Genomic DNA, 11,396 nt, shown 5'->3' with positions numbered 1-11,396 from the left:
TCTCGCTGTCAAAGTCTAAACACAGCAAAGGGCTTACCTACACGCCTTCATATCGGCACGGGCGCACCTCCTCTCGGGCGTCCTGGCAGGCGTGTCGCCGCCCAGACATCCAGCTTGCGCGAGGAGGACCGGACGGACCAGTTTTTGACCTCCTCCCATTTTGGGGCCCTGCCCTGCCTTTGAATTGGGGGCCCATTCACCAGAACTGAGAATGAAAAAAAAAAAAGGTTAGTGCTTCCATACGGGTGCAGTGGAGGCTGCATTAAGCATGGATTGAAATGGCATATATTTAATATTCCAAGTCACTGTGGGGGGGATGAATATATATGATTCAGTGTGGTGTTGAATTTTAAAATAGTCGTCTAAGAGGGCGACGCACACACGCCTAGGTTAATTCGTTTTTAGTGATGGAGTTAGTTGGGCTGCACCCATTTGGGTCCACGTCAAATATAATTCGGCTGACGTGTCACCGATTGGAAAATCGGTAAATGGTGAATTTGGTAGGATTAAAAATGTGAAGTGACAGAATACTTTGACTTCGTTTAAGATTTTTTTTTAACCCAATTACATTTAATTTTAGTGTTACTCCCAGGTGAACGACTGGGGAAAAATGATTTTTATGGTATTGGTTTTGTCTTGGTCACGGTGAGTTCTGGTCTTGGGGATGTTTTGCTCTTTTATTTAAATCGTTAAAAAAATGGTATAACCATCAATCTTATAGTTCACCATTTTTTATAAGCATGCAACATTTTTTTTTCAATTATTGCTATTTTTTAAAGATGTATTGTTTTTACAGTATAACTCTTGCTTTTAATCCTTTGTTACATACAACTACCTAAATATATAGAGCTGTCAAATAATGAATTCATTTGACTTAAAATTACTTTTTTTTATTGCCCATCTAGAACTGTGGATACACTGACACTACAATTCACAAGAAAATGGAGGTGGAAAATTGTCAATTTTGAAAAAAAAAATCATAATTCATGCACAAAACATTGAATTGGATTATACTTGCCTTGATATGTAATATATAGAGGAATCATTAAGGATGACTAATCAGTCAGAAAGGAATGTGACTCACAGCTCCTGATGAACAAAAAGAGAAACATTTAAAGAAAGAATGCAGCAGAGCAGCAGTCACAAGCACACAGGTGTGACTTTACCTTTTGCTCCCATTTTGTCTGAAATTCAGCTTTAGGGTGTGCAATGCAATAAATTTGCTAAAAAATACAACAGTATTTAAATTCTGGTAACAATTGGTCTATCACAAAAGTGCAGGGAAATAGAAAACAAAATGACTTCATGGTAAGGTCAGCATTGAGAAATGGAATTGTGGTCATCAGCATTAAACATAACACCAGAAATTGATGGAAAACTAGTTAAGATATCAGTAAACAACTACTTTGCAATGTAATTTGTAATGAAGGATGATTTTTTTTGTGAAGCCCAAACGTTTCACAATCTCCTCCAGCTGAAAACAATGACCTTTATCACTTTATCCAGGCAGGGCGCATTTTTGCACAACGCTGGAATGAGCCTAACGTGAGTAAGATGCCAAAGTTTGTCATGTTTCCAGAGGAAAGCTATAGTTCCTCTAATATGGTCCCCAAAAAATTAATTTAAAAATGCAAAAACGACCACATATAGCCAGAAAGCGACAAACACACTTTTGCGGGGACTCTAGCTATGAAAATATAGACAAATTTGCATACATCCGCACCCAGCTGAGGCATTCCACACACTGCGCACACCCACACGGCTTTTACATAAAAATTTAAAATGCACTTTAAAGTCACATTGACGTTCTATAAGTAACCACGAACGTAGAGTCGATGCAAATATATTTTAATTTAAATGTCTTTGCTTATCAACGACTCATTTGGACAAATTATTGTTTACAATGAAAGAAGGAAATGGCGAGTAGGCCGCCGTTAATTGTCGCAAACAAATGACATTTCGAGGTTACAAAGGTCACGTTAAACTAACTTGCGCAGTGGCAGAGTATGTCGTCACAAAGCACAAGATGGCACCCTAAATTGATGCCGTATAGGTTTTCCTCTGATTAGATTTACTCTAATCATGGTTAAATTACAAATTGGAACACACAAGCAAAGAAAACCAAACAAACCGAGGACCCCTTGTATTGTGAATAGAATTGTTCAAAATGTCAAATTGCTAATATAGAAACACTCTGAAGGCCTGGGAAACATTACTGTGCAAAAGTTTGTGGAAAATTTGATGAACCGGCTTGTTTGGGGGGGAAAAAAACAATTTGCTGTTAATAATTACATTTGCTGCCAAAGTATTCTGCTATGAAAAAAGGACTCATACAACCAGTGTCACATTTTTGTTTATGGCTGGCTGCATTTTCCCCCCAAACAATTCCCCCTATGTTTTTTCCTTTACTTTTAAATTAGATTGGAGAAATCATTGTATCTGAAATTCAAACACATCATTATGATTGGAAGGAGCCAAAATATGCATTTAAAAAGTGCAAGGATAAAAAATAATAATAAAGAAAACATTTTTTTTCTCTTGCACAGTAAATTATTTCCATAGCCAATGAACATATTGATAATGGAGTTCAAATTGTGATTATTAAAACATTTAAGACTATCCAACCTGGTCATCAGGTAGCAGACCCTGTTTTGAATTAAAAACAAAATGTGAATTAACATGACAAAATGCGGTCATTTATTTTCAAGCCTTTCCTGGGATGCCACTGATGAAATGTCACTTGCTACAGTGTAAAATACAGAGTACAGCTTGTTAAGTACAAGTATTTCTTATACCTTGCAAATCCGACATCTTCACTCAAGACTGCGCTTACTTTTATTGCCAGTTGTTTCAACAATGATTGGCAGTTGGGGTACTGTTAATTTACACTGGGATGCATGATGCAGGCAGAGTCTTTTAGCACTGTAGCAAAAGTCAATTTCTTCAGTCTTGCTATGAAAACTATAAAAATACAATTAAAAATGTCAGGGGTTTAGTCACTTTTGCAAGACAAGTGTAAAAATTAAGCCAATTGCAAACACTGAAACAATTTGACCATTATTTTTTTGCCCTGCAGAGTAAGCTTGCTGATCTTAAATTGGTCACCATGGAAATGAACAAGGATGACCTTCAAGTTCATTTTTTTTGTCAATTACTTCATATAGATTCATATCACAAAGAGAAATGTAACAATCTTTTCTTTTTCACATTCCCAGATGTTATTTAATTACTGTCTTGTACAAATCTGTCAAGTGAGAAGCCTTGTCTCTGACTTTGTAACCTTGCAATTGTCAGAGACAGTTCAAGGCTGCGGGAACTTTGGGATGAGCTCAAAGACATCTTTGTAAAAAAAAAAAACGGCTTGTAATTTTTTTTCTATGATTTTGATTACCTGCAATTTATTTTTCTCCAATGTTCTATTTTCGGGGAGTAGCACTATCATGTGAACTCTTGGGAAGAGAAAAGGGAGAACAAAAAAAAAACAAGGTTCTAATAACTAGAGGGATTTTTGAAGTGTGCTATGACAATTAGGCTTTTGTCGAGTCAATGATGATGACAAGCCTGTGTCCGATTATTATTATATTATTATATCAAAATAATTCACTGGGGAAATGATTATGTATTAAGGTGTTTGGTAGGGGCATTCCTTTCATCAGCTTGTCTCGCAAGCAGGCACTGAAAGTAACCATTCAATGAAAGATGATTTTAACGAGCGACACCTCCTTTCTCCTGTGTTTTAGCTGCCGAATCCAAAGATCCCCTTAATGTAGCCAGTCAGGCCGCCCTTGACCTTCTGCTCCACCTTGTCATCCAGGGGCGGGAAGGCCACGTGGTTAAGAGCCAGGTCAAAGAACAGAGGCTTGCACGGGATGGGCTGAAAGTCGGGCGGGAAGTGCACCAGATTGGGATGCTTCCCCACCAGGGACGGGTCGAGGTGGAATGTTTCCAAGCGGTCGCACAGAGGCTAAAGAAATGACAAGGACAACGTTAACTTGAACCCCAATCTACTTAGCGTGAAATCAAATCTCGATTTCGACTAGCTACGAGTTGGGAGCAAATGGCTTGGACCGAGGGACATAACGTTGCTTACTAGCATGGCTAACATGACTTAAATCACAAAACAATAATTGTTGTAATGCACACCCACAGCAGTTCCGGGTGCTTTTTCAAGCTTCTGATTGATTAGCTGAATGGCATAAACATTTTTGGGAAAAATATCTGCAGACAAGAATGGCCTTCGAGTTGTTTTCGCTTACCCTATTGTCTTTGACGGGCTGTGGAGTGACAACGTCAACGGTCTCGCCAGTGTCTGAAAGAAACAAAAAGATGCTCAGATTTTCTCCAAAAATGTTCTACAAAAAAAATCGTCAATCATGAAATGTAATTTTCACCTAAAATGGCGGCTGCTTGAAGGGAGTATTTTTCTGCATTGACTTTGGCAATGAGCTCCTGAACGTCAGGGAGATCCTGTCGATATCACAGACAAAGTTAATACAACACCAACGCTCCATAATGGTGGGATACATTTGGAGTATTGAATAACGTTTATCCTAACCGTAAGGCTATTGTTCAAGCTTTTGGCCTTAGATTGCACATCTTTGGCATACTTGAGCACCCTCTCATAGAGCACCAGAGCCTCACTCCACTTCTTCACCAGGACATAAGACTGGGCAATATAAAAACACCTACAAGGAAAAGGGGAGATTGTAAATTCCAAAAGGTATGTGAGGTATTCCTCGCATGTACAGCAGCTGACCTGTAGGCTTTGTAGGCCAGTGTTTTAAGAGACACCTCTTTCCGGAAGGTACGATCGTCCTCCAGGCCTTGCAGGGAGGAGAGTTCAGCCAAACTCTGTAGGAACAGAAACATTTGTTATACGTCAGGGTTTCGGGCAGAGCTTTATAGGCTTGGCGGGCCAACAGCCAAAACAGTTCTACAAAGGAACGTAAAAACAAACAATTCTTAACCGCATCTCCCAATACATTTGAAAGCAGATTGGCGACATCTTGATGGCCTAGGTGGGCGACCTTGACCCAGCTCTTTGCCATTGCACTGAATTGCATTGTATTTCAGTTTGTATATAACTCCACACCAAAGAAAGAGAACTGTGGACTTTCCTGGTGTGAATACACCCAAAATATCCTCCATTTTTAACATTTTTATTTTTCTTCTCCCCCAAAAATGGTTTCCCCCACCACTAGGCTATGCAGGATTGCTGGGAGAGTCCGTGCAGGTGCATGTTCAGATTCTTGCCTGCAGAATGATGTCATAGAGGCGGATCAGGTCCTGGGGTCGGGGGCCCCTCTTATTCTCATCCCCTTCAGGTTCCTTCAACTTAGCCTGCAGCGTGTGCGCCATGCTCTCATTCCTCTTGACCAGCGTGCACAGCTTGATGTAACTCAGGTAGCTAGAAGAAAAGATCCTTTTAAATCTTCATAAAGCAGTCATTGGCTACCATTGACGCCCTCAAGGCATCAAATCAATTTAGACCGGGAGCGGCTGGCAGCGACCGGTCTAGCCCCATTTGTGGCACTGAAACCAGAGTATTCACTGAATTGATGAAGTGAATCATAGCTTTAGAGTTTTAATGGAACAGAACCAGCGCATATTTCTGCATTTATCCATTCTAATTCTATTACTTTTGTAGCTGTTTAACATTCTATTAATTTATATTTGGATTCATAAAAAAAAATTAACATACATGTACATACATATGTTCTGTAGATTGAATTTGGCTGCTTGGATGAAAGTTTGCGCTTTCAGGTGCAATTTTTTTTAACGACCAGAAATAGTCACTTGCCATAAAAAGGGTCTATTTTTTATGGTGCTTGACATCATTTTTTTAGGTCACTAATTCAAAAGTATAGAATTTGCATATAGACACATTCTAGTATTGAGGGAAGAAAAAAAGAACAGAGGAAAAAACTAGTGCCAAATGAGACAAAAAAGGTGGATCTGAATACGTCACTAAAACAGTGGTTGTGTAATAGCCAGTTCACAAAATGAAGACAAAAATAAATGAAAATGACCTGTGCAGGAACTGCATGTTGGACACTTTGCAATTCTCTCCTTCAGAGCTCCTCTCTCGCTGCTTCTAAAACACCAGCAATGTGGGAATATGAAAATGTCAATTAAAAGAGAGTTTAATTGGGAAGAGGGGAGGGACAAATTGTAGAGGTGGCATGATCTTACCCCCTCTGTCTTGAGCTCCTCTCGCACCGCTTGGATGGTGTCACGGCACTCGGCCAGAAGGGTCTCATACAGATGCTCTTTGGTGTCTTCATTGGCTGCCTTCTCAAGAGAAACAGCATATTAGATTACAGGCAAACCTGAATCCAGTGCCCCAAAATTCCATCCTCCACAGTTGATTTTTAACTTACCTCATTTCAGGTTTTTAAATATTTGTTTTATACTAATAATTATTATTTTTCTTTTTTAAAGTGACCAATGGCACCCAATGTGTGTTCTGCAAAGTGTCTACACAGATCCAAATTTGATGACATCTCACAAACCGAGCACCAAAAAAAATCCAGTTTAAATGCCTTCACAGAGCTGGAATTTGCGACGTGTACATTCCGACAGCTGGAACGCCGTGGTGTTGCCCAACACATGAAACACTTGCATTCCCTTTCCGCCTGATTAAAGTTCCAAACTCATCCAAGTCAATCACAAAACCACACCAAGGTGTCTTAGATGTTTAAAAAGGAGACTTGAAGCAAGAATGTATGGTTGGTGATCAAGTGAAGAGGGGCTGGATAATGAGGAGGGAAAAGTATCTAGGCCAGCAGGCTTCTGATTCATTTTTGGACTTAACTTACATGAGAGTTGTACAGAGCAGGTTGCCAATGAAAGCATTTTTTGTGATTTTACAGGATAGCCCTGTATATAGTGATTTTTACTGAGATGTACCTCAGGGGTGATGATGGTATTTTAAGTCCCGGGCTTGCATACCAACAACTAGGCTACGCCTAGCTTAACCGGCTCTACCTGTTTTACATTCTTTGTGGTTCAGCAGGAGGGCTGCAGGCATAATGCAGACTGATGAGGGGAGGGAGACATTTCACAATGGCTTTACACTGCAGGAGGCACATGCAGGCCGATGATATAAGTAGGCGTGAACCAAAAAAAGTACGTGCAAGAACATCTTGTCTTACAAATAAATTAGGATACATTTATATCATTGTTACTGACCCAATTCACATTAATAATGAAACAAATTGGGCGCGGCGTGGTGAGCGAGTGCTTAGCACGTCGGCCACACAGTTCTGGTTCGATCTCACTGTGTGGAGTTTGCATGTTCGCTCCGGGCTTGCGTGGGTTTTATCTGGGTACTACGGTTCCCTTTTCAATAAGTGGGAGCTGATGGCCTTTCCAAATGGCCAAAAACAGTTTTGCGACCAGTTCATAACCCAATACGCCCCATTATAGGTCCGCAGTCTTCCGAAACACCCTAAAAAATAAACACTGACATCTAGAGGTAAAGCTATGCCACGATAGATATCTGAATGACAACTTATGGCATGTAATTTAGAGTAATAATAGTGTAGATCATTTGCAATAATGACAATAGTACGTTTATTATCATAAAGCACTATGTTTTTGGTGCGACCTGGAGTCTGATCATAGTGGTTAGTAAAGTAAATGACAATACCGTTGTGTCTACACACAGACGAACTGGGTGCAGTCATGCATTTCTCCGTGTACTAATATGTAGAGAATGTAGTTGTATGAAGAATAGGGCTTTTTGCCAGAGGGTGTGATGGGAGTGCCCACAAAATGTGGATGACAAAGGCCACAGGAATGACTGGAGGTGGCTCTTTAAATCCGAGGGACACAGGAAGGAGAACGATGCCACCCTTTAAGCGTTAAGGGAACAGCAGTCACTTTCAAACAGGTGAGAATTACCCAAAAACAGTCTATTGCCGTCAATAGGTTTTTTCAATACCAAATTCCATAATTAAAATAAACTACTACAACACACACTGTGACCTGGCTGGCACTAAACGATTTGAGCTAATTATGCCTTTTTGAATAAACATCTACTATAGGGACCACCATCCCTGAAAGGGTTGAACAAAATCAATGCATGTTTGATTATCCACGTTGACAAATTTTGAACCTTTTGCATTTTCAATGGCGCGAAAGAAGACACGACCATGGTGAAGAACGCCTTAAAACTTTCACAAAAGGATTTGGGACTGACCTGAGCAATGGCGGCCTCGTTGTCAGCGAGACCCAAGAGGAAAACGCGGGCCTTGTCAATCTTAACGGGCACGCTTCGCCCACGCCACTCCACTTCACTCATTGTAGCCGCTTGCTTGGTTCTCGCTTGAGTGATGAGGCTCTGAAAATAAGGAAAAATGACCGATGGGAGATTTGGAAGCAATGGCTCTTTCGCTCTTTCGTTAGGAGCAACATTAATGTTCTCACCTCTAGTTTCTCTGCCATCATGCCTCCAACGCCTCCTGTCAGTCTCATTTGCATTAAGTCATTGATGGCATTCTGGTCACCTTTTGGACAGGAAAAAAGTGCGAGCGAAGGGGAAAAAGACAGTAGATGCCATGATTAGGGTTAAAAAAAAAAACATTTATTTGCCCCTCTATGACCTTTTTACCTATATTGTAAGCACAATATCGAATGTTAGGTGATATCTCATCCACACGCTGGCGATAAAGCAGTTCCAGCTCCTCAGTGAATGCACTTGCCAGCTTCTCATAGATGGTCCTGAAATATAAAGAGAATTTTTTTTTTATCTTCCTTTAGAATCATGAAATGTACATATCCTCCTGACTACGAGTAGGTCAAATTTGTCCTCTGTAGAGGACATTTGTAAACCTAAATATCTCCCACCCAGTGCATCCGATCACATTTGTGCTCTATAGAGGACATTCCTATTTTTTTGCAGTATTCCAATTACTTCACATAGATTGGGGAATTTCAAAATAAATGTGATTGGACAACATTTTTTTTCCTGGTAGTCAGGAGGATATAAAACAATTGAAAGGTCAGATAAAAAGAATGTGAAGTAGGCCTTACTTGCACTTGTTGAAGGCCTCCATAGCACGCTTCCACTCCTGCAGTTCAAACTCTACCATCCCAGTAAGGTATGAGGTGTAAGCCTTCCAGTTTAAAACATGAAAACAACATCAGTGACAATTGACAGTATAACGTGAAAACAACACACTTATCCAGGGAATCTTAAAATGTATACTAATTTGATTAAAAATAACTACACATGAAATGTACCAAAAGAAACTCAGTATTAATGATGTTTTTACGAGCTTGTTGAATTGCTATAAATAAACATGATTCAAATATTGATCAAAAAGAATTGTGAATAGCATTTTAGCCAATATGGTGCAGTCTACCATTTCCCTTATCCCTGTGAAATAATGAGTTTAATCCTATGAGGACTGCATATATTTGGGGAATTGAAAGGTGTATTAGATACAAATAATGATGTTAATACAGCACAAATTACAACTGTGGAGAATTAAAAAACACTTGCAGTGTTTTGTGGGTCAATTTTTGTTCAATTCCCCTGAGAAATCTAATGTTCTTTAAAGGAAAAATGCTAACTTTTTCTTAATTACACAGTTCTGTGGGGTCCTACTATTTAAACATGGGCTAAAGTAAATTGTTTCCTTATTAACTATTTACGTGGCCTGCCATTTTGTCCAACACTGCTCTCTGCTGTCGACCTAAATTAATGTCATAACAAAATCCCCAATACATTTTGTCATGGGCTCATTCCTGAAGGGCTTCAAACGAGAATTTTGCTATAAAAAAGGATCATACCTGCGCTTCCAGTTTTGTCTTGGCATCAACCGAGGGGCTCTCGCACAGCTTCTCCAGCTTCTCACTGTGTTTGGCGGCTTTACGGAGTCGGGCCAGAAGGTGGAAACGCTTACGCGGCTCCGTGTTTGCCTCCTGCTTCAGTTGCATGGCGTAACTCCACGCACGCTCCGCTTCCATCAAAACCAGTAGCAAGTACCTAAAATGGAAGAACACATTGCATAGTCATTCCAAACAAATTCATGATGTATCTTCATTCATTCATCGATCCCAAATATGACATAACCAATACTCATCCATGAATATAATTAATTTTACCTACCTGTTGTCTGAAAGCATCTCATGAGTTATTTTCTTCCCAACAAATTTATGCCGGTTGCCCATCTTGAATCCAAGAGTCTTGCGTAGACGACGCAGTCTACGAGAACAGTAGCCCCTGCAAAAGATCAGGTCAAGTAAATATTTATAACAGGTTCCAAACGATGTCATTTAACATTTTCCACAGTTGACGGGAATAGATATCCAATCCATTTTAATTGGGAGAGCTGGCAGTCAATGACAAGTTCTTCCAGTTTAAATGGATTGAACGCCTATTGCCGTCAAAGGTAGAAATAGCATTAATCTCATTGGAATAATTCCCATTTTCCAGAAACATCTTGCACCTACCTGTATCTTTGGTAGTCTCCATGTCTCAATCCATGCAGCTGTTGGGACTCTTTTATGATTTGCAGGACTTTGATTCACAGTTAAGGAATCTTAGATTTCCAAAAATTGAGTATTTAATTTATTTTTAAACACGCCACGTGTATTCACCATTAGTACAATATTAGAGCATCGTTTGGTTCCCCTGAATAAAATAATCGTAAACTAGGCAATGATCAGACTGACACGCGCGATCTTTTTTATACAGATAAAACGTCGTCAACAACTTTAAAGGAAGTATGAAAAAGAAGTTTACATATTACAATTGACAGCCTGCTCCGGTGTGACACGTAGCCTAAGCTAGTCTCCGACTCACGTAGCTAAGATGCTAACGTTAGCGCAGAGCGTGAAACACCACCTAAAATACGCACTACACAGACAGCATAAGAAAAAGATACTTTCAAGTCCAATTCCCCCGCCCGGTGAATTTTCCTTATTTCCCACCAGGGAAGAATCTTTTGCTTCGTTTTGCTTCACTGTGGCCATTTCCGAAAGCTAGCAAAAATCAGCGTAGCCACAGACTAGAGTACTCCAAGCACGCGCAACGACCCAGTGGACCAATAGCACGGCGGGGAGGGGGCAAATTGTGTCTGGGAAAGTCTCGCGAGAACGACGGTTAAAATTAGACTTTCCTTTGCACTTCCCATCTTCAACACTAGATGGATACAGTGCTTCTGAATTAGGTTTGGGTCAAACTTGGGGTCTACTATAATGGGGTACAACAGGTTGAAGTCAATGTAGGAAACTGTGCCGAATTGCAGTAGTATTTTGGTTTACAAAAACAAATGTACACAGCATGAATAATTTAAACTGATGAATTATTGTGAATTAATTGACCTTTTTTGCTGTGACTTTTTCCTGTTATTTTTGGGCAAAATTTGCTTCAGTAATTTCTACAA

The 11,396-nt window shown here is 39.9% G+C and overlaps 1 protein-coding gene across 1 annotated transcript; it reads right to left on the bottom strand.

Annotated features, from left to right (window-relative positions):
- Positions 1 to 1,831: 1,831 nt before the first annotated feature.
- On the bottom strand, positions 1,832 to 11,068 carry srp68 (signal recognition particle 68). Its single transcript, XM_077606022.1, has 16 exons — positions 10,896 to 11,068; positions 10,462 to 10,528; positions 10,118 to 10,231; positions 9,799 to 9,994; positions 9,037 to 9,119; positions 8,615 to 8,724; positions 8,431 to 8,510; positions 8,204 to 8,344; positions 6,193 to 6,291; positions 6,030 to 6,094; positions 5,254 to 5,407; positions 4,757 to 4,851; positions 4,556 to 4,685; positions 4,392 to 4,467; positions 4,257 to 4,309; positions 1,832 to 3,964 (listed from the first exon to the last, which is right to left on the bottom strand). Exons 1-16 carry the CDS (start codon positions 10,981 to 10,983, stop codon positions 3,737 to 3,739), a joined length of 1,779 nt encoding a protein of 592 aa, XP_077462148.1. The 5' UTR covers positions 10,984 to 11,068; the 3' UTR covers positions 1,832 to 3,736.
- Between the last annotated feature and the right edge of the window lie 328 nt (positions 11,069 to 11,396).

The sequence above is a fragment of the Stigmatopora argus genome, chromosome 7 (assembly GCF_051989625.1).
Source record: "Stigmatopora argus isolate UIUO_Sarg chromosome 7, RoL_Sarg_1.0, whole genome shotgun sequence".
In the NCBI taxonomy this organism is placed as follows: Eukaryota; Metazoa; Chordata; class Actinopteri; order Syngnathiformes; family Syngnathidae; genus Stigmatopora; species Stigmatopora argus.
Note: the sequence above shows the minus strand (reverse complement) of the source record. Positions and strands in the feature narration are given on the sequence as shown.